The 23,706-nt window shown below is 39.8% G+C and overlaps 1 protein-coding gene across 1 annotated transcript in view; it reads left to right on the forward strand.

Annotated features, from left to right (window-relative positions):
• Positions 1–18,496: 18,496 nt before the first annotated feature.
• Positions 18,497–23,706, forward strand: part of ANKRD50 (ankyrin repeat domain containing 50) — a 41,694-nt gene continuing 36,484 nt past the window's right edge. Inside the window, exons 1-2 of the mRNA XM_084286572.1 lie at positions 18,497–18,606; positions 19,302–20,591. Of these exons, the coding sequence (XP_084142698.1) occupies positions 20,113–20,591 (479 nt within the window). The 5' untranslated portion in view covers positions 18,497–18,606; positions 19,302–20,112. The remainder of the gene's footprint in view (positions 18,607–19,301; positions 20,592–23,706) is intronic.

A 23,706-nucleotide genomic window follows, 5' to 3' on the forward strand; every position in this document is an offset into this window, starting at 1 on the left:
TAGGAAAGAGATGACCTGATGTTTTGGGTGTTTGCATGGGAAGGGTTGGTTCCCCTTGATGCACGCAGAGCTACACCACCCCAAGGTATCATCCCTCCTGAGATCTGATAGAGCACACAAGAAGGGCCTCCTGCTTGCAAGGTACAAGAAGGAGCACATCATGCTTCCTGCTGTCCTTGGAGGTGTAATTAAAGTAATTCTTATTATTTTACTGGATAGATAATTCTTATTTCACTGGATAGATTCAGGCAGCCAAAGAATTGGAAGCAATACTGTATGACATATAATCTAGCCTATTCAACCTGTAAAATAGGACACTTGAAAAAGTAATCCATGTGCTTTTTTCTTTTTGAGATACATCAGCAATGTTTGGAGTCAAAATGTAGTAATTTCACTGCTAGGAGTACCTCCTGTCTTCTGAATACAGTAATTTTGTTAAAGGGAAAATGTTCACTTAAAAACAGTCTAATTGATATTTCTGCCAGACATTTCTGAAAATGAAAGACCACATCTACAAGAGCACTTGAGAACCTAAAATTTCAAACATTTCTGATGAGATTCACAGAAACACCAGAGCAAGTAGGTAACAGGCAAAAGTATTCTATCAGTCCCACTTTGTTCTCACTGTTCTCACTTTTATCTTTTAAATTCTACATAATTTTTAGAAAACTTCAGACAACATGAAAAACTCAATTGTTCTTTTGAAATTAGTCAGCAATAGATACACATTTTTTATATTGTGTATAAGATATATGCAAAGGAGTTAACTGCTGTAGTGATTATTTGATAGTAGATTGAGAATGCAATTTTTCATGCAGTTTCTCAATAAGATGCAGAATTGCAAAGCCATTTAGATCTTTCTAGAAATAACTTGCAATATCCCTTCTTGCTGTTCTTTAAAAAAGAAACATTCAAGCATCTTCACCGCTTTCAAAGTGCACCTGCAAAATTACTCCAATACTGCTTGAAACAGTTAATAGCTCTTATTACCCATGGCAAAATTCCAATTTGTAATCTAAGCACTTTTAAAAATTCCAATTTTAGAAACCTGAACAATATTTTGTTTGACATATTGACTTACCAAAGACAAGAAGAATGTTGTAATAGATGTTTAATTTGGTCCTTTTACATGAGCCATACAGTAATCTCTAAAGTTGGAAACTGTTCAGAAGGGTACAGCATCTAACAATCTGTTATACTAACTTCTGTCATTAGTGAAAAAGCCAAGCTGATTAACTTTCTGTTGCAACTCATCTTTTTCTCTGCATAAGTGTACTTATATTTTAATATCCTCCTTAAGTTACTCTAAATCAAGGTAGGGATAAGGCCCAAAAGCCTCTTAGGACTGAGTATATAATACTTCAGTAGAAATGTGTAGCATAGAACAAATCATTGCCAGAAAGGTTATTAAAATTGAGCTTAAGTGCCTTAGTCATGTTCTAGAGTTACTTCCATAGGTAGGGGAATCAACCAGTTCTTGGTATTTCTAGATCCTCAAAACACTTTCTGTTTGAGATTATTTTTGTCTTTTCTATATGCACCAGGAAGATATTTAGGAATTGTTTCTACACTTTTGGATCTTAAAGCATATATGAGCATGCAGTCTTAACGTTGTATGTGATTGAAGGTATTCTCAGATGTACTTTTGAAAAGTGAAACTATTGTTGCAGGAACAAGACAAAACAAAGGGAAAGAAGGCAGTTTTACTTTATTCCCTAGGGATTCTTTTCATCCTGGAAAAGGTATTTACCCAATATAATATCATTAAATCACCTGTCCCTGCAAGTAAGCTCATAAAATCCAGGCAATTAGCAATGTTGATTGTAGACATTAAAATAAATGGAAAGGAAGGGTTTCGTCTTAAACAACTCAATTAAAAATAAGATGTAAAATACTCTGGCTGCAATATTGTGTCCCTTATTATGCAAAGGGTCCGAGCAGAAAAAGCATAATCATTTCCGTATATTATTACTCATTTAGTTGTACAGGGCTTTTCCCTAGGAGGAAAGGGTTCTTCGTTTGGCAGAACATACATGTAGTCTTTACCCATCCTTTGCTCCTTAAAAACCACTCAATACAACTATACTTGTAAAGCCTGACTTATGAGAGCTAATGCCTAAAATGATCCAGCAAGATCATTTCACTATTACTTTTCACAATTGTTATGTGATGTATTCATTAGAAATAGCTTGGTTTCTATTTTTAAAAAAGCTGGAATTAGACAAGCTGGTGTTAGAAACCTAATATTTATAATAGAAGCTTAATATATTTTCTGCACAATAACAGGTGGATTCAGTTCTTCAGGGGAAAAAGTGTAAGTGAAAATAAGTGTAAAGATTTAAGAAGATTTCTTAGGACTTCTTGAAAAGCCAGGAAGTCATATTAATAATTGGTTTTGGAGCAAATGAATTATCTTATGTTTTAATTGTCGTAAGGAAAAAAATCTAGCCATTCTTAAGCTGTTCCTTTAAAAACTTCTATATCTACTGCTGAGGACCTAGGTATCTCTGGATTGAAGCATTGATATTTAACCACACATTTCTTTAGCCTTATCTTCAGATAGTTTATTTTGGAACTGGGAGCATGCTTCACTACTTGACTTGAACAGAGAAACTTTAAGTTTTTCCAGTGAGTCTTCCTAGGACAAGCATGTCTCGTGCAATCAGGCGTTCTTCATGAATGTATGTTTGCCTGTCCACAGCTCAGTCAGTACTTGTGAATTCATTAACCACTTCAAATTGGACCTCACTGAAGAGTACCAGTCCTAGTAATGCAAAATTCTCACAGGTTCTGTGGAAATAAATGGCAGAATATTTAAAAAAAAAAAAAGTGTCCAGAGTGGAGGAAGAGTTATAGTGTGAACTGGACCCCAGACAGTTCACACAGAAGAAACATGATTATCTAGCTGATATGGAAAACTTCGGTTATTACACTTATTAGAAAGAAAAGCTGAAGTAAACCACACTTTATCATTTTGTTGCTTTACTATACTTGCAGTTAGCTACTTGATTAGAGTATTAGTCTCTGCATTTGGTAAAGCATGTACTTCTCTACTACGTCAGCATGATCTAGTGCCATTGGTCTGACCTGGGGCAATAGGTTTACATTCCAGCTCTGGCCCCTGTGGTGAAAAGAGGTTTGAAAGGAAGTACTTTTTCCAAAGAAAATGGAAAATGTTTGTGGAAGCAGGTAGAAGAGCATCTGTGCCATTAGACTAACAGAAATAAAGACCTGAAAGATCGATCACCGTGACTGAGATGTGATGTAATATCCACGGCTGGCTGTAGTGGTCAGTTGTGGGTCATTCCTCAGTGCTGTTTGTTCTCAGTTTGTGCAGACCTACCCAACTGATATGAGATAAATGTATGAGTTTTCCATGACTGGAAGATGGTAACTTTTTCTGAAATTTCATTTTTCTCTTCTGCCATATACTCTGACTGTTTTGCTTCAAAGGTTGCAGGAATGCTGTGACTGATTTGCTTCCAGATGTTTGATTCAAAACCTTTTCCCTAGTAACTAGTGTTACCTGAAAATGCCTAAAGGAAGATTTTAACATGCCCTGGAAGTATTCTACTGGTTTTCTGCTTTCTTGTAAAACCTGGAATCTTCTAATCCTAAGCTTATGTCCAGTTAAATAACTCCTTTCCAGCAAGTAAACAAAAATAACAAAAGATAAAGTGGGCATATAACAGGAATTGGGATCATCAATACCTAGCAGTCAACCAGAAACAAGTAAAACAATTTGCAAACAAATGTCATATCATTACCTGAGTATAGATGTTCAACTGTCATCAGCAAGAGCCCCTTCTTGGTGTGAATGTGAAGTTTTTGCTGACTTACCTGAAAAGACTGAGTGACGGTTTATCACTCAGAATTATTTTGATATGATTTTTGCATAAAGATGATAACCATACTTTCCAATCTTTTGGAGACTGCTTTTTTAGACCGTTTATTACATAGGTGGTGGGCTAATCCTTAGCTAATGTTAAAGAAGCATGTTCCTGCTCACATTTATGGAGGTAGACAAGTTTAAACTGCTTGGAGAGTTGGATCTATGCTTTAATTGCAGTTAAGTATGTAACAAGGGCAAGAGAATTAGTTTTTGCATGAGAGGAAAGTTATCTTGAATTGCCAGAAGTAGGGTGTGAGTTCCAACTGAACATTAGTGTTTTCTTTCCAATACCTCACTCCAATCCTGGGGAAAAAAAAAAAATAAACTCCAAGCCTTATATTAAGATATTTTTTAGATTTTTCTTGGATACCATGAAGTAATTTTAATTTTTTGTTGCCTTTGGGATGAACATAAGGAGTAGTAGTCCCACTCAGCATCTGTCAAAGTATTTCCTCAGAAGTCTGCAGGGCTGTTACCCAAAATTCTGTTCACACATTCACACAGCTCAGTGCTCCTCCTTGCCTCCTAGAAATAATGATTGATTTAGAGGGCCAGGTCCATGCTCTGTGTTTAATTAAAGCCTACAGTGTCCTCCTTTTCACCATACTGTCTTTCATGTCCCAGAACTCATTACAGAGTGTATATCTGGTGTTGTAATTAAATTCCCCCTTTCCAAGATCTTTTCTTACTATTAACCATGGTTTTTCACCTTTACAACAAAGCTTTCCAAATCCATATCCTTTAGTTGGACTTCATGTTTCCCTGACAAGTTTGATTTTTCTACTGTCTCATTTTTTTTTTATTATGAGGACCTTCAGTGTATCTATACACAGTTCTTTCCCAGACACCCTGTAGCAGTCCTATGGGTCTTTTTATGATCACAAAAAACATCTTTCCAGATTTTCCTGTGTTTGGCTTCTCTATAGCCTACCAAAATGTATACTTATCTCCTTAAGTCAGCCTTTTAAGTACCTCTTTTTCTTTTTTCTAAAGATGTCCTTGTTCTTGAAACTGCACTGCTGTATGATACCTGACTGGAGTGCATATCCTTACCATTTTCCAGGGATATAATTTTGCTAACCAGTATCTGTTTACCATATCTAGGGAGTTCTGATGTTCTTTGAGTGCTGGTTCATTTCTTAATTTTACAAAGCTGATGTGTGTTAAGGGGCAACCATTCTCAAGCAAAAATTTACTGGTGAATGCTCTTTCTTTACCAAGCATTTCATAAAGTTTTCCTATTTGTATTGACCAATAGACCATGGTGGCACAAATTTAATATCAATTTAAGTTTTAAAGGGCTTTAAATTTCACTATAGATTCATAGAATTTGATGTATGAAAATATTTAATATATACAAATTGATGAATACATGCTTATACTTAATATGGAAAAAAAATCAACATGCATTAAACTTCTGTCTGCACATTTCCTCTGGTGCAAACAGGCATACATATGCTAGATGTTTCTGCACATGCAAGTATGCAAATTGTTATTTAGGATACAAATCCAGATCTGCTATGTGTATGTTCAGTTTTTAAAGCACTGACGGGCCAATAGGACAGGTGGAACTCATACTTGCCATTATACCTGTGAGTGGAAATTAGAACCATATTTTAATAGTCTGTATGCTTTATCTAAAATACATACGAGGAAGCATGAAAGTTATCAGAAGGTCACTTTGGACTGCAGCTGCCATTCTTCAAAATTAAAATTTCACAAAGTGGTTTTAAAATGTTAATTTTAATGCCAAATTATTTGTTGGAAAATGGCATTATGGTGGTACTTTATTTTCAGTGAGAACAATTAGTGTAGCTTAATCCATTTTTCATCCACTTTTATTTTTCTGTCTTTGGCTCTTCAGTATGGAAAGAAAACACTGAATTACACCATCTCTACTAGCTTCTACTCTAAGAATATAATTGTTAATGCTACAAAAAGAGCAAAGAAATAGCAAGAGCGTATGTAAACAGACAAATCTGAAAAGCATCAGATGCTCTTACTTTCAAAGTATCCTATCATTTTGAAAAAAGTACTGTAAAAAAATTATACTGTGGTTGCAGTTTCAGTCTTTCTACCTTGACTTGCTAATAGGAGGCTTTTCAATTGTAATGAGCACAGATCGAATCTGAAACTCATTGAAAACAAAACACTAGTTTTATTTCACTGTCCAAGTTAAATGAAATATCTAAATGAAACATCTAAAAAAAAAGGCAAAAAAAAAAAAAAAGAACTAATTTAAATTAGCATAGATGCTATTAGTAACAGAATATATTAATAGAATATACAACTGTCATTGGGAATCATGGTTACTCCTTAGCAGGATTCAGCCCAATGTTGAACAATCTTCTGATTGTTCTGTATGTTCAAAACATTGATAATGCAAGGTATGATTAGAATTAACTGAGCTGTGGTAACACTTTAATAAATGCTCTATTTCTTTTTTAAAGACTGGCATAGAAGGATATTCACTGACAGTAGCAAAATTTCTACATGCAATGTTTCCCCAAAATCATGGTGGATTATTTTTCCCACTGAATAAAGCAATCCAAAACTACCTGGCAATGGTGAAGAATGACTGAGACTTCCTTGGGATTTTACTTCTGTAGCTACTGTAATTAATAATTATGCAGTCATTAGTATGAAATGAAAATGTCACTTTGATGTTATTCTTAATGAAGCAGATTTTCATAAAGGTGACAATGTGCCTTGCTTACAAACCAGCACAATGACAGTTGTCATGTACCTTTTTTGTGGTGACTGGTGTGGTCTAAATTTTCTACGCTCTTAGGAACAGCAGCAACATGTGTTTGAGTCATCTGGCTCTATAATCAGAACATGAATATAATTATATACATGCACTGTTCTGACTCCATACCCGCAAGGGCTGCTGCTGCTGTGCTCTCCCAGTGGCAACTCCCTGCTCTGGGGAACCCACAAAAGGACTGTCTTTACATCAGGGTCTTGTTCTCTTCCAGAGCTAGAAACAGTTCCATCTCAAACCTCAGCTAAGTTAAGGAAAATGAGGCTCTTAAAATACTTGCTTCGCATTGTAACTCCACTCATACCTGTTATCCCATCTCCTACCCAAACGTTATGTATAAAACCAGGCATTGGCTTTGAGGTAGTTAGGAACCAGATATATTGAGTCAATTACAATGTTAATACAGTTAATGTTCTCAAAGATGAATTACACAACTAATCCTACATTTACAGAGATAATATCGGAGCTGTCAAGCATCAATATTGGAGAACCCAGCATCTGGCAATGCAGTGTTTACTGAAAACTTACACTATTTTGTACTCATCAGCTTGGCTTAAAACTCTATTTTTAACTACACATTGTTCACTAATCTATTTCTCTTTAGAAGTACCGATGCAAATCTCTTTTGATTTGGCTAGAAGTTTTGGAATTATCTGTACGTACACTGCAAACACACTTTGCCTTTCCAGTATCAACCACCTACCTTCTAAGCATTTTGTTAATCTATCTAATCTATGACATTCAAAAAGTACCTATTGCCATAGCATCATTAAGTTTCACAATAATAAATTGATTTCATTTGGGGAGCTGTACTCCTCATGGTGTGGGTGGATCTCAAGGAGTGTTTAGAAAAACAAGCTTGCCAGTAGCAGAGCTAGTGGCTGTAACCCTCTGAGAATGCAGTCAAAGTGCTAAAGAACATAACTAGCCCATGCAGATGGCTAGGGTGAACAGCTTAAACCTAGGGAAAAAAAAGGCATGAAATTAGAAATAAATATTTCTACTAAATGAAAGCATACAGTTTTGCTGGCTGATAAAGCTGGGACAGCTGTCATGGTCAGGGCTGCTCTTGTGTACTGCTCACATCTGACTTTGGTTTATGTCAATAGGATTATAAACTGTGCAGTCTAGCAGTTGATACACAAGAATGCTATTACCTCCAGTAATAAGACTGAGTTAGTAACAAAACACTTAATCCTCTTCCACTGAGTATAATGCTCTGAATGCAGTGCAAAAGAACCTGTCTAAGACTAAAACTCCTAGAAAACAGCTACTTTGTTTGCTTTTCTTAAATGGTTGCAAAGTAGAAAGTGTCTTCAACTTCCTGTTTTACTAAAATTTCACTGACTTGCAATCAGCAATTTCTGAAATTGGGACCACTTGTCAAAGTAGGAAAACAATTTTGTTTTCTATTAGAACAGTTGCACTATGGGCTCAATAGAGGGACATAAATTGCAGTTCTAAATTAGAAAGACATAGAATTTGTTTTCCTTTTTGACAAAATCTGACTCAACTTCTGATAAACCTGATTTTAACCTGTTACTATAAGGGTAATAGTGATTACTCTATTAGAAGTTAAATGGGAAGAAAATACATGTATATTCTGAAAAATGTAGCAAAACAGGGTAGACACTATAATGGGCTCACATCCAAACAGTTTCTTACTGCTTGAGAAACACAAATAGATTTGAAAATAGTTGTGAAAGACTTGTAGCAATGCGATGGCAAAACCACTGATGTTACGAATACAGAAATAGGTCGTGTAATTGATTTCTAGTAACAACTGCAGCATTGTCTATTTGCTGTATAATTTTCTTCAGACTAGTTTCATTACTTGCCGTTACAGTAAGATTGTCTTTACCATGGTGACTAATACCTTTTTTCTATGTATGTCAAAGTTAATCTTCCTGCTGCTCTACTGTTTCACTTCATTGAGTCTCTAGTGAGACACTGGAAGTTCCTTTTCTTGTGTTAAGAATTATTCCCCAGTCCTTAGATAACACATGTATACGGGTATACACAGCTCCAAGCAGTTGCACTACTGTGACCATGTCACATAAATGGGAACTTATCTTATGACAGCAAATAAAAAAAATTCCTTTAGTCCTCACACTTCCCCAGTAATTCACACCTGCCTCCCACCAAGATAATTTAATCTGTGGAGGTTTCAGGACTCCATTTATCATCTCTCCCTCTTCTCGTTTACTAGATAGCTGAAGTTATCTCCACCTCCTTCTGCCTGAGTCCCATCACACACTTAATCCATTTAAATCCTTCCATTATTTCTTCTGTTAAATCCTCAGCTTCAAGGTCCTATGTGCTTTCTCTTAATGTGTCATAACCAGCACAAAGGTACTGGACTCCTCTTGCTAAGACTCAATAGAGCCTGCAAAATAAAGGCAATTTGTCTTTTGCCCCTTGTTAGTTATGACTATAACAAAATAGGCTTTATGCTTTTTCCGTTTTTTTCTGTTTACCTGCAGGTTCAGGGTCACAGGAACCCAGTTACAAGACGTGAATAGGCCAGACTGTATTCTGCTTAGTTTAATGACACTTTCAACATAGACCAGTGTTATTTTTCAGAACTGCATCTTCAAATTAATGTGTTTTTTCTTTTAATCAACTATTTGTTTCTATTATCTTTGGTTTTTAGTCTTTTTTTTTTTTTTTTCCTGACTAGACCCGCTTTTGAGAGAAAGCTAAAACAAGACAAACCTTGCTTCACATCCAAATACCCTTTAATCTTTTTGGACAGAATTTCATGGTCATAAACCAGATCCTCATCTCTCCTGAAGTTTCAATTTCTGTGTCCGCTCCCTAAGAGCGTTAACAGGGTTTTATGAAGATGAGGCACTCATGGAAACAACCTGAACTGAACCTTTTGGGCTGTAAAGATGTGGTCTGGATTTTGACTTCAGTTTGCATTTCTACAGTGTGCTAATGCAATGGAGAAAAGGCCGGCTATTTGGTAAGGCGTTGAATAGTAGGAGATCATAGAAAATATTCAGTAATGTCCTCGCACTCTTTGCTGGCAAAGAGCTACCACAGGGCCACGGTCGTGTCTGTTTGCCATGTTCCTAGTGCACTATGCTGGGCAAAACAAAGGCCGCAGGCCTACCTACTGGACAGAATAGTTGATGCTCTGCAATCCTTGTGGAGGCAAGATAGTACTCTTCATTTAGGAGAACGTTTTGCCAGTTAATGTAAAAGGGTATTTGTGGAAGCTGTTGGGGTTGTTAGCTTCTCTGAATTTGCAGTAGCTTACTGCACACTTTACAGGTGAAGAGAAGAATATTCTTAGCACTGCTTCTGCCTCTTCTGTTTCATGCTGTAGTGTTTTCTGTAGCTATGTCTGCATCTTAACTGATAGTATCTACATGTCTGCAGGCATTTTCCTTTGTAGAACAATTATTTGTGAATTTGTGCAGAAATATTTAATAACCATATTTAGTATCTGCCCTGAATCAATTTTTAACTTCAATTTAACTTCAGCTTTCTGTTCAGTTTTAGGTACCTGATGAATTTCTCCTGACTTACCTTCAGCTTGTAAAGTTATAAGTAAACCATGTAACTTCTGTGTTTGACAGGTAAAATTTAGCCCATAAAACACTGTTTTTTTTGTCATGGTGGGAAAAAGAAAGCAGAAAAGTTATGTCAAAGCAACTAAACCTTCTCTTCCAATATGCATATAAAGTTCTGAATGGTTGCATAAGAAAACAATTTGATTTTTTTTTAGTTTTTATTCCTTTTATAGATTAATTATTTAGGATTTTTAAAGTACATTAAAATGGAAGGTGGAAAATAGTTTCTTATTTAGGGAAAGTGAATAAAATTATGGTTATCAAAGGAGATGCATGATCAGACTAAAACTCATTTCCACACTAAATGCAAAAGCTTCTTTCAATCAACATTAATTTATCTTTCTCGTTTTATTTTCAAAGTCTAAAAGCATACTTCTAGGAACATATTTTAGCTTCCCCTTCTGGATCCAAAAATCTGTAATTAATCTAAGCAAACTTATCCAAAACATGCTTTAAAAATTCATAATCTTACTATATATTTTCTGTGCTCAGAAGTCTTTTAGAAAAGGACTAATCAAGTGATTTCATAGATGCAGCAAAACAGCTCCAATATCTCTTGTATCTTTAGCCCTGTTGATTACAATTTGTCATGAACAACTTCATTCACTGAGTGTCTACAACACTGTAGTGGCCTGGATGAAATTTTTCTTAGAATTATGCTGATTATAATCATTTATCATATTAATCATATTACAACATATTAATGTTGTAAGCATAAACATAATTCTACAAGCAGCGGGTATAACTTTTCAAAAAAGACTTCAGTGCAGCTATGGATGCTGCAGCACTGTTTTACCACCTTCCCTCCTGATCCTGGGAACACTGAGCTGTTGTATGTGCTTTGGTACTTGAGTCTGTTTATAAGAAAAAGGTTTTTAAGGTTGCCTTATGCAATCATGTCCAACTTTATTCCTTAACATTCCATATTTTCCAGAATGCTGGTAAGCTCAGCTTCCAGAGTTACAGATAAACTTCTATTTGATAGAGCTAGTTGTAGCCATTGAAACAAATCGCAGAATTACCCATCCCACGTCAGATGGAGCTGGCTGATCCCCATTCAGGCAAAGTTTAAAAGGACAGGCGAAATCCTGTAATTTTCTCACTCAGGAGAAAAATGAGGATCTGTGGAGCACGAACAAATTTGAAAGAATAGCAGAAGTGCTTAGGGTTTAATACAGCAAGTCCAGCAGCGAGTGCTTAGTGACCTGGGAGATTTTGTCAAATGGGCAGTTTGCCTCCACAAGGATTGCAGAACAGCATATAAAATGCATGAATTCACAAATACCAAGAAATGATCTCGCAACAGGGTAAACTACATTGAGAGAAATGAGTTAGATTGACTATAGAGTGTATCAGCATGACTTCTCACACAGTGAGCACAGGGCAGAGGTTTGCAATAGCCAATATAGCAAGAAGTATTTTGGTTACTTATTGCTTATGGTTTAGTCTGCATAGCTCACACTGATTCAATGTCACTTCAGCCAAACTTAGCCAGTTAGAGGAACACTACCTTGCAGTACAAAATATTTTGGTAAATCTTGCTTTAGGTTGCAGTTTGGCCAGGCACAGCAGGCATAAAAGGGGAGATAGGAAAGATTTACTATCCTATTGCACTGACAGGGAAACAGAAGCGGATAAGGTTACATGAGTTGCTCAAGATCACAGAGCGGGTCAGGGCAAGTGTTCAGACACTGAAGAAAGCAGTGAGATTACATGAGGAACATATAGTAAGAGCATAAACTACACACAAATTCCCAATGCTTAAAGCTTATTTCCCACATAAATACTTAAATTTTACTAAGTTCATATGAAATCTTGCTTCAGCATAAATTCTTCTGTTACTGTAATAATTCTGATTCTTCATTTACATATTTCTTATCCTTAGACATCTGGTTATCTTTTTTCATGCATAGTCTAAAATTTTTTTTTGATGAATATATTTCTGGTCCAACTCACATCAGGTCACTTTCTTGATTTAGTTTTATGGCTTACTGCTCATGGATTTTTCTTTTTGTTCCATAGACACTTTCATACCATCATGTAAGACATTTAAATTCATTGCAGCTCCTCATGTATTTTCATGCAGCAGAACTAGTTATCTACTGCAGCACCTGTTTTCCAGAATATTATACTTAATAATTAATTTTGACTGACCTTGTGCTGTCAACTTATTAAATGGGATGGTAATGTTACATCAGAATTCACATTGCACAAATATTGGGTTACATGCTACTCTATAGTAGGAGGAAGCTGGAGTATGTTCCTACCCCTGTGCACACTACAGCTGAGGTCAGAATGGCACAGGCAGGGCAGACACAGAGCACTACATTAAACTACATTAACATGCATTTCTTAGACTCAAAGTCACAGTTCTGGAGTATTTTTGTTAGCTGCCTAAAAATTGTAATGTATTGTCCGGACAACCAGCCAAACCCAAGCCCAGTAAGGATCAGAGGTTGAATATCAATAATTAAACAGAAGATTCATTTCTTCCTATGGCTGTGTATGAGTATATTTGGATATTAAAAAGATGCCGTAGCAACATAGAAAGCTGTTGGGGTTTTGCCAAAGAGGCATAAAAGTGTCTCCCAGCACATCAGTTAAGTTTAGTGTGCAATCCCCATGCCTAATTTGGGAGGATGGTGCTCTCATGTCAAGAGAGGAAGAGAAAGGCTACTCCAGAAGCATTTCAGAGCCTTTAAACTGGGTTTCCATTATGAACAGCCATCTGGAGGAGCTTTTTTTTTTTTCCACAGTGTAGCACTGATGAGCGATTGCACTAGTAGGATGATTGTATTGTGTAGTTATAACTGAGATACTAAAGATAAAAGACATTTAGATGTAGAGCTTAGTGATATGGTTTAGTGGAGGACTTGTTAGTGTTAGGTCAGAGGTTGGACTGGGTGATCTTGGAGGTCTCTTCCAACCTAGATGATTCTGTGATACCCAGAGTACTAGCTATTTGTAAAATTATACCTGCAATGCTGCTGCTGTACCTTGCTGTATGGTCTTGGCAGCATTAGCAGCACAGCAGTTTGAGCTTGTCTTGGAGCTGTTCTTGAGCTATGAAGCGACCCCCACCATCACTAGGGTATTCTGTGCATGCATGTACTTTCACAAGGGTTACATGTATGCAAGCTTCCTTCTCTCCGTTTTTGATGGCTACAGAACAGATCCTGCCTTTTAAAGGGAGCATGTCTCCTGACCTGTCTGCATCAAATCTAAATTGCCTTTCAAAGTACAGCAGCTCTATAATAACCTAGAAACTAATGATGCCAGCCTGGAAGTGGGAACAATTTCCTTTTCAGAAGGAATAAGAATACATCTCTTTCCTCTCTCATTCAAGTGTTTGAAACTCTGCATTATTGTGTTCAGGATCTTTTGTTTAATTTCACTTCAGCTCGATCATTCTTGCATCCTTTGTTCACAGAGATCCTGTTTGAAAAGATGGGATAGATAGTACTCCTACTCAAATTACTGGGTAATGAGGAAGGCTTGAGGAAGGAAATGAAAGGAACTAATGTACTTCCTAGCTATATTCTTACATAAAATAACACTATTACCTTTATCTGTTGAAAACTGCAGTGATCAGGGAAAGTCCCTGATAATTCAATCTATAATGCTATTTTTTCTAGTTATCTTCTTTAAAGAGGCAAGAAGGAGGATCCAGGGAACTATGTGAATCAACTTCATCACAATTCGAGGACATCGTGAAGCACTCAGATTTCATTTCCAAGTAGTAAGTAGGCTATTTGTGCTTTACCAGCACAACTGATATTATGACTGGCTCTGCGGATGATCAGGAAATGGTGACTGCAATGTCAAAGGCTTTTGACGTCCCCTGCAGCATTCTCATGAAGGAACTGAGGAAGCACGGACTGGAGGAACAGGCTGTTTGGAGAGTTGAAAACAAGCCTATCCCACTTGGTTGATGACTGGCATCATCCATTTGGCAGCCAGTGACTAGCAAGGGGCTCCAAGCTTGATAGCGAGGGCTGATGATTTCCAGCATATGCATTGCTAGCCTGGGTAATAATGATGCAGGGCACACCACTAGTGAGCCCGTGGATATCCCTGTAGTATGTGGGAGGAGTAGTTGGCATGGCAAATAGCAGAGCTTCAATCCACAGGGACCTTGCTGAAGTTCAAAACCAGAACAGCAACAGCCTCAGAGTTCAATAAGGAGACATGCAGATCTCTGTGTGGGAGAGACAGAATAACCCCAGGCACCTCTGCAGGCTGAGAAGCCACCAGTGGAGCAGCAGCCCTGCCGTAGGGGACCCACAGACATGACAGTGGGTGTCAGGTTGAACACAAGCCTCCCACACACAGGGCTTCCAGGCTGTTCTGTGGAGAAATTTTATGATACTGTGAGGCCTAAGATGAAAGAACCTCTCACTCCAGGTAGGTTTTGAACTGGGACCTAAACATCAGCATTATAGAAATTACGCACTCATGTCTTTGCCTAAGCATTTCATGTGATAAGGCTTCCACTATTTGCTTGGGAAATTATAACATGTTTCTTATGTTAATTTTCTCACATTACATTAAGTCTGCTCTATCTTTATTTACCATCAACTTCACTAATTTTACCTGTCAGAGAAATAAAGTAGCTGAATTAATACATAATTATGCATGAAAACCAGTAAGTTAAAGTCAGAAAAGTAGTTGAAATGACTGCTGCGTGTTTAAGTCGACAATGGTGCCTCGGGCCCACCCATAAAAAAACATTTATTTTTGGATGTGAATGGCTGTCTACCGAAAGCTTTACCAGAGACTTTACTAGATTCTCCAGGATTTGCAGCCCTGCAGAGCTGGCACCAGCCTGAACGGGATGTGTGCGCACCCGGACTGTGGGACCAGTAATGGGTGTGAGTCATGCATGAACCAGAAAGCAGACAAACCAACAGTGCTGCTCCAAACCATGTACAAAACAAAAGTTTTAACATGCATACGGTTACTCAGATTCTGATGACTTCAAATATCAGCCTTGTCCTATGTTTGTCATCACAACTGATCATGTTCCTTCGCCTATCAGGGTTGACTACGTTATCTTAAAACAAACTTTCGTATCTAAATAGCATTGTACTGTTAACTGTTAAAATAAATGAAAAGCACATCATCAGTCCTTTCTAACATTCTGAAGAAAGATGCTGCAAGTCATTTAGAAAGTGTCACAGCTTTGTTTAATCCACCCCTTAGACCTTCCAATGTTGGCATAGACTCCATAAAGGTAGAACTTAATCTTTTTACTAACAGTTTCTTTTCATGTTCTTAGTGTTAACTAGTATTTGATAAGTATAAAATCACGCCTAAAACTGCAAGACAGAAACCTCATGTTGTATTTTAAGACTAGGTCCTGAAATGCAGCTCAGTTTAAGCAGCAAGGTTATTACAGCCTCAGACCACTGAAGCTTCAAGAAGAGAAAGTATTTTTTCAGATGGGAAGTTTTGATATGTTTCATCTTCTTTATGTCTGTTTTAGGTCTTATCTGTCAGTCTTGGAGTCTGCAAGGTTGCACCCAATTATATCATGGTTGGTTTGCTATCTATGTCAAGTTGAGTTATACAAAACCACAAAATAAGGCTTGGTTCTTATCCTGAGACTGTCTCATTAACTACAGCATTGCACAATTGTATCAGTAATATCTGACTCTTAGCTATAATAATTCACCAGGATGATGTCATGTAGGCTGTCATGTTATAAATAGGAGGTACTATGCAAATAGGCTTGATAACAAAATGCCCTCCTTGCTTTTGAAGGTTGACTTTAGGGTCTTACTCTTTTGTGTACAGATGAAAGCTCTCAGCCTAAGGAGCTGTGCCGCCTACTTCATGGCAATCTCATTTTTTTAACCCTTCCAACAAATTTGATCTTTTTTTTTTTTTTCTTATTATCACTGCAAGAATCTATATGCTTTTGCTTCCTAACAGTAAATCAGGGGTCAACGCAAGGCCACAATGAACCTTCACCTTTAGTTCAGACATGCATCCTTCTGGAAATAAGTGTGCAGGACGTTGTATCTTGCAATATTTTGTCCTCTTCTGAAAGAAAAACTAAAAATCCTCCTACTGATTAGGGTGCAATTACATTCTAGGCCTGCTGCATTTCTTTCCTACTTTTATTCCCTCCTTTCTGCCTCTTTCTCTATGCCACTCCCGCAGCTAATTTATATTCATATTAGTTGTATAACTGGTATTCTGAAGGGAAGTTTTTGCTCAAATGCACTACATGTTATTTTTGTGCGGACAGTTATTGTGAGTTCCGTCCCATGCTAAAATCAAATTACCGTCATCTGTTCAGTTGTAGAATTTATACATTAGCATGGAAAGATTAGTGTTTTACAGTCATTATCTATAATGCAATCTTGATTACATTTAAATATCTCATTTTAGCAAACCATGCTATTATTCTTCCTGCTGTGCTATGTTCATGTCAGATGTTGTGGAATCTGATGACAACTTTTCATGTAAATTGGGTCTTCCTTTGTGTCCTGGTTGTCAGGAAAGTGGGAGCTCCATTTTCCCCTGGCTTTTGCCATTGTTCAAATTATTATTTTTTTTCCTGGAACACCTAGCAGTCTAATATTTGCGTTGCCTAAGATCTGGCTCTTAGGATGCTGAATCTGCAATTATTTCTTGCTTTTGTTTGTTTTGAGTTTTGCTTTTTTTTTTTTTTTTTCCCTGTTACTGTCAACCTCTTTTGTCTCTAGCCAACTTTAACTGACCAGAACTGCAATTTAATCACTCCGAATGTTATCTATTGCTATTCTTTTATTGTTAAAAGAAAAACAAGGGGGGGAATTCTGCAGTTCAAAGTCTCTTGGAACTCGTATTAGCATCAGTTTTCTAAGTCATAGCCTCTACACTGTTTCACACTGGAAATTAGGCACTGCTAGGAAAGAAAAAAGCTTAGAGAAGGCTATTTGCCTAAAGTGTTTTTTTTTGTTGTTGTTTGTTTTTTGTTTTGTTTTAAGAAGACTTTTTGACTTCTGATTCTCTTTCTGTTTCTCCCCCACTCCCAATTACTTTGCAAATTTGTAATTCACTGCTTCCAAAGGTTCTTCAAACTTGTTCTACTGGTTTTCAGGAGTAGGCAGACTTGTTTTTCTAAGCTCTTCAGTATACCAAATGAATTTAATTTTTCATTTTGTTCCTACAAAGAATCCCGGGACGCTCCTTGAAGGGCAGTTCATGAGTGCACGGCATCGCATGGACACAGTGTGGGCTCCACAACACTTTAATTACTCCGTGTATGAAACCATACAGAGCTGTGCTAACATGAAGGCTCTTTTCAGTAACCATGAAGATGTTGATCAAAAAGTTAAGGGGAAAGTGCTGTATTGTAAATAATGCAGTCAGCTCCAGGAGGTCACGTTTTAATGAACATCTTTCCCTCCCTTGCCCTCGGGCAGCCAAGATGGAGGGGAGCTCCCACTTCTTGCTGGGGTGTGGGTCTGAGGAAGGTCACTGGAAAGACTGGTTTCATCCCTGCTAAAACCACTGGAGATGTGGGCCTTGATGGGTATGTGAGCTGAGGGAGCATTTCTTACATTGAAGAGTGTATGAGATGGGAATGGGCCAGCAACATGGGCCTCAGGCTAAGCACAGGGTGCCACCAAGCCCATCTGGGAGAAAATGGGGGGGCTTCGCTTGGGTGAAGGACAACAAACTGCTTGCTACTGCACGCATTTTGGGAGGCTGTGTGCTGAAACCCTGCCTGAAATGGGCCACTTCAGGGCAAAATGAGAAAAGGCAGTGGAGTGGCAGAAGTAAAATAAGAATAAAAGCGGTTAGGTCTACGCTTGGTTAAAAAAAAAAATGAAAAAAGCCGGTCTTGCATCAAAGAGACGGCTGAGGGGACGCCAAGCGAAGTGTCCCTCGCGTGATCCGACCCCCATTGTTCTCGCCCCTCGCCGTTTTTGCACTTGAAACGTTTCATCGCCTGTATTTATTTTCCGCCCCCCGCCGCTCCCCTCAGGGCGCCAGGCCCCGGCGGCAGGAGCCGCGCTGCCGCCCCCTGCAGGGCCGCGCGGGCAGGGTCCCGCCGCCGGGAGGGGGGAACGGGGGACGGGACACACGGACACGTCCCTCCCGGGAGGAGGGGGCGGGCGGTGCAGCGTCCCCGCCGCCGTGTCCCTCCGCCCAGCACTACTTCTCCGCCGGCCGGCGGGCAGGGGGCGGGCTGCGGGGCGGGCCGCGGGGCGGCGCCTGGCGGCGGGGGTGAAGGAGGCGCCGCGGAGCGCGCACGGGCGGGCTGAGGCGGCCGCGGAGCGGGGCTGGCCGCGGCCCTGGCACGGCGGCGCCCGGGGGGCGGGAGCCCGGCGGCCCGGAGGAAGAGGAGGGGCGCGCTGGGGGCGCCGGCGGAGGTGAGCGGGAGGCAGCGGGGACCCCCCCCTCGCCTCCGGCACAGCCCGGAGGTTGTAGGGCGGGGGGTGACAGTGGGGAAATGGGGGGGGCTTTGTGCGGGGTTTGGGGGCGCGGGGCACGGGCGCGGGGGGCTCCCGGCTGCGCTGCTCGGCTCGGGGCGTGCCCGGGGTGGTGCCCCCGGGGCTGGGCGGGACGGGGCGGTGGGGAGGGAGCGGGCAGAGCCCCGGGGTGGAGGTGAGGGAGAGCCCCGGCCCCCGGGTGTGCCCCGTGTCCCGCTGCCGGCGAGCACGGAACAAAGACGGGTGCGAGGCGAGGCGAGGAGCCGTGGGCAGCGCTGGCGTGTGGAGGAGCCCCCCCACGCACAGCCCGAGCCGGGGCCAGCTGCAGGGGGGTCGGGCACGGGGAGGGCTGGGCTGGGTGGCGAAACCGGGCTGGGGGGGACCCGCCAGAGAGAAAGGGGTGTGCTCGGCGGGGCTCCCGGGATCCGGGAGGCTGCTGTCATATCTATTGTTTCTGAGGTTGAGATCCTACGTGGCTAGTCGCACCCTTCAACGATGCTCTTTAAAAGAGCTTTTTTTGGATTAATTTAATAGGAGGAGTAATAGCTATTGACTTTACTCTTTGTTGTCTGCTTTGTGATTGACCGAATTACGGCTTGCACGTAGGGTTAAAAGTGCTGTCTCCTTTATTTCAGGGCTCTAGGGGATGATGTTGTCTCTCCTGACATCTTGCGATTGAGATACCTGAGAACAGGTTCAGTAAGAATCCCGGTTCCTGACGGAGACGCTTACGAATGAACGTGCTGAAATAAGAAGTTGTAAATGCGCTTCTTTTGCTGTCATCTGTACCGCATAAGAAACCATAATCCGAAGCACTTCTCAGACACTTGCCCAGATGTACGAAGTCTGCCTGCAAAGTTCTCTGTCCAAACTGACCGTTTCTCAGTAAATAGCACATATCCGCGTGTTTGGGATGTGTACATAGTACTCTGAAGAAAAATCACTTTCTGTATAAAATTCCCAGAAGGAACGCTTTATTATGGACAGCTTTTTCTGGATTTACATCCAGAGAGATTAATGCCTAGAGTTGAAAGGCACTTAGTGTATACTGAAAAGCTGGCTTTGCCTCAGTTTTTCCAGATGTATTGTCTCCCCCGTACACTGGGAACATACACAACTGCATAAACTACAGATGTAGTCATGGAGCTGTGTGGACTTTTGAGCCATAGGAGAAGTATTGTTGAGCGCTGGTATCAGACGCTGCTTCATGATGTCAGCTGAACTGTGATTGTGTTATGCTAATCATAATAAAGCACCCAAATGGAGTGACACCCTTTCCAGGAAGAGGCTGTTTAGTTTCACGAGGAAGGTTAACTGATTACCTTAACCTCTGTCAAGTTCTGTGCAGAAGACCTTTCTGTGCAAGATGAACGTGTTTCTCCTTGTGCTAAGGTGTTGAAGGTGTACTGCTGCTTATGAAAAATCCAAGAGAAGAAGCTTTATAAAATGGCTCAAACCAGCTTGCTGCAGGGAAAGCAGTTTTACTGTAGGGAGTGGGTTTTCCACAAGCTTCAGCACTGCCTCCAGGAGAAAGCTAACTGCAGCAGTAGTGCTGCCAACAAACCATCTCTTGTAGCAAATTCTGGGAATAATACCGGTGTTGTCTCTGGGAAAGGAGCTGCCTGGGGTGTATTGTTGGTAGGAGGGCCTGGTAGCGGGAAGACAGCCCTCTGTACTGAGTTACTGTGGCCAAGCTCACCTGCAAACCTGCAAAGAGGCTTACATCGTCAAGCTCTAGCCTTCCATTTCTGCAGGGCCCAAGATTCTGACACGCTCTGTGTTGGAGGGTTCATTAGAGGTTTAGTTGCACAAATCTGCCGCAGTGGACTGATCCAGGGATATGAGGACAAACTAAGAGATCCTGCCATTCAAAGTCTCTTACAACCGGGGGAATGTGAGAGGAACCCTGCTGAAGCATTTAAAAGGTAAAAACAAACAAGAAAACCCTACCCAAAGTAAAACCCAAATAAAAAGCAGTACTGTTTTCTATTTAGGTTTTGTTTCCAAAGAGTCTACGATATAGATGGTTTGTCTCTTGGCTTGTTATCTCTATGAATTACTCTCAGAGCTTTCACGCCCACTGTGGAAAAAAATGAAGTTTGTCCTTATAGCTGACATAAATAAATGTTTTCTTTTTAAACGAAATTTACTATTAATAGTGAATTTATTTACATTTGTATAATGATATCCTCAGTTGTAACTGGGGTTTTGGAAAGACTTTGAAGTAATTGCCTTAAGAGCGGATGACAGCTTGGATACAGGTAGGATGAAGTCAGTGGCCTTCGTGTGCCATAAAGGTCTTCACAGTTGTCTTCACAGACCTGAAACAGACCTTTCAGGACCCTCTGTAAAGCTTCCAGTACTGTCCTCTGACAAAGAGGAAACTGGACTAATGGATCTCTGGGTCTGATCCAGCACACCAGTTTTATCTTTGTCTAAAAATATGCAGTAGGAAAATGTCCATTAACTCCTGGTGTTACTTCTCACAATGTGGATGGATTTGCCAAGACTTTATCACTACTTACACAAAAATAAAAGTATTGAGTGGATCAGAAACTCATCAAGAGGGTCCATCCTGCCCCTTAGAAGGTTTGTCAGCTAAAACGAAGCAAAATACATACTATGTAGTGCTCCCTAACAAACCAGAGTCTTTTCAGTATGTCATTGAGAGTTGCATTTCTCTGAGGGTACTAGTGATGGTGTATATAAGCATGTGTATCTGTAGATTCCTTAAAAGAGCCTGCCATCTTGAGCGTGGTATTCACAAGCATGTGTCTTATCAGTAGCTTATTCCTTTGGGTCACTATGAAGGAAAATTCAGAAAGGACAAGGATTGTCTCTAGCAATAGAGCTTCTACTGGTTTTGCTGGTGGTGTGAAACTTTCCTGGGTTGTTAGTTAAACTGACCTTCTTTACTGCTGCAAAGTGACTTAACTTTCTGTGGTGCTTAAGGTTTTACTGGATGATGTTCATCGTATAAAAAAGAAATCCAGTCTCCTTTTATATTTTTCCTGTCTACTAAGGCTGGGTAAACAAACACTGAGGTTGAACTGTAGCACTTGATCATACTGTCATGGTTTGGAAAAGAACCTTCCAGTTCAGGTGGCTGTGATATCCTTGTCTGGTAAATAAACAGGATGCGGGTCTACATTGTTTCCAGTGTAGTGTCTTAAAAGCAAAACAAGTAGACCAAAGTGAGACTATTTCTGGATTTTTTTGTTTGTTGCTAAGTGAAGATGCAACTTCTAACAGCTATTAAGGCCCTCATTTCAGAAGTGTTAAGCCCTCTCAATCTCTAATGACTAAAAATGGGGTGAAATTAGGTGTCTATAAACAGAATAGCAGACTCTCTGTCTAGCTTTAGGCAGTCTTTTAAAATCATGGAAGTGGATTAATCTGGTGAATAAGAGCCTGTTTACATTTAAAAGTCTATTACAAAGAAATCTTACTAATTTAGAGCAAATTCTGTCTAAGAGCCTCAATCTTGCCTCTGCTCTAAACACGACTGCCTTGCTCTGAAGAACAGGAGTTAAGAAATGTCTTTAGACAAAAATGCAATATAGAAATATAAAAGATAATTGCAAGTCCGACCTTTTTAGATAAGACTGCTTTATGAATGCAGGGTTTAATGACAAGCTGCTTTAGTATTTAGGTGTTTATATGGGATTCTTGGGTTTGTACTGGAGAAATTAGATGACAACGTTGGGTACCATTATCTCCTTTCTAAAATTTTGGGGCAGTGATTGTGAACTCTTACTGTTAGGCTAAAAATACTTGCAATGTAGTACATCAGCTTTGATCAAGGATTTCTCTTTATTTATTTATGGCCCTTCCTGTACTCCAGTGTTCCTCACCTGCCCTGATCCCCTGCTCTCCAAAGCGGCTGTGGTAGCTGGTGTTTATCTTCCTATTTCAGATTTAAGGGAGATGAGGTGTTAGAGACGAGATGCTTTCCTGGCAATTGAAGTTTTCAGCGCTGTGGCAAGGGACCAGGAGGTGGCTGTTGACAGCAGCACCGCCAGCTTGTTCTGCTGCAGCCGCTGTCCACAGACATGAGGTGACACCACCTCGCCCTCAAATGCCTTGATTGCTTTTTAATGGAGCTTTTGTTAATATATAAAGCAGGGAAAAAATGCTTACTAAAGCTCTAAGTAAGAATTTTTCATGATTCCAAAGACCTGTCAGGGAGCATTCTAGCCTGGTGTGGTTGTATAGGCTTCCTGTTAAATTTAAGTTGTTGCAATGGGAAATGAGTTTTAGGAAGAATTAAGTCAGCTGATTGCCTTTCACACTGTGCAAAGGCCCTGAAACAGTATAAAACCCCCATCTCAATGCTCCATTGATTTTTACCTTATTTTAATTTTCTTTATTCAGCAGAAGATGGGACAGACCTTTCTTGAAAGGCGCTGTTGGTTTTTTTCCTTTGCTTTGCACGGCTGCTCCAGGCCCTGCTACACATTCATGGCCTAAAATGGAAAGCCTTGGCGTTAGGAGAGCTGAACAAGTTTACACTGTTCTGGTCTTTGTGTTAATTGTCCTAGAAATAGTGAGAAAGAAGAACTTTATGGTGCCTTGTAAAGTGTCAGTTTATTCAACGTAACATGCATTGGTCAAAAGAGTGAATCTTTTCAGGAAGAATATTTTAAACAAGTTTTCAGCAACCCTTGCAGTCATAGTGGTACATGTGCAAGTGATCACCTAGAGAGTTAGGACTTTTCTCTTCCTATTTGAATGTCTTCTCTTAAAATTTTCTCACCTATTTATAACCTTGAATTGCCCTAAAAATTCTTTCAGGGTCAGATCTTGCAGAATTGTGGACCTGGAAGGTGTGCTACATACAAGTGTATTTAGCATTTCTGGCTGCCGACAGCTGAGTGAAAGAAGTGCTGTTATGGCACTGCTTCTGAGCCACTTCTCTTCTCCAGCCATGCTGTTCTGGAGCAGAAAGCAGTCTTAAATGAAAGGCAGAGCAATGAAGCCTCACATTCAAATTTTAGGTGAAAACTAAGCAGAAAAGTATAAAGGAAATGGCCAAGTATG

Source organism: Netta rufina (assembly GCF_964035555.1).
Source record: "Netta rufina genome assembly, chromosome: 4".
NCBI lineage: Eukaryota > Metazoa > Chordata > Aves > Anseriformes > Anatidae > Netta > Netta rufina.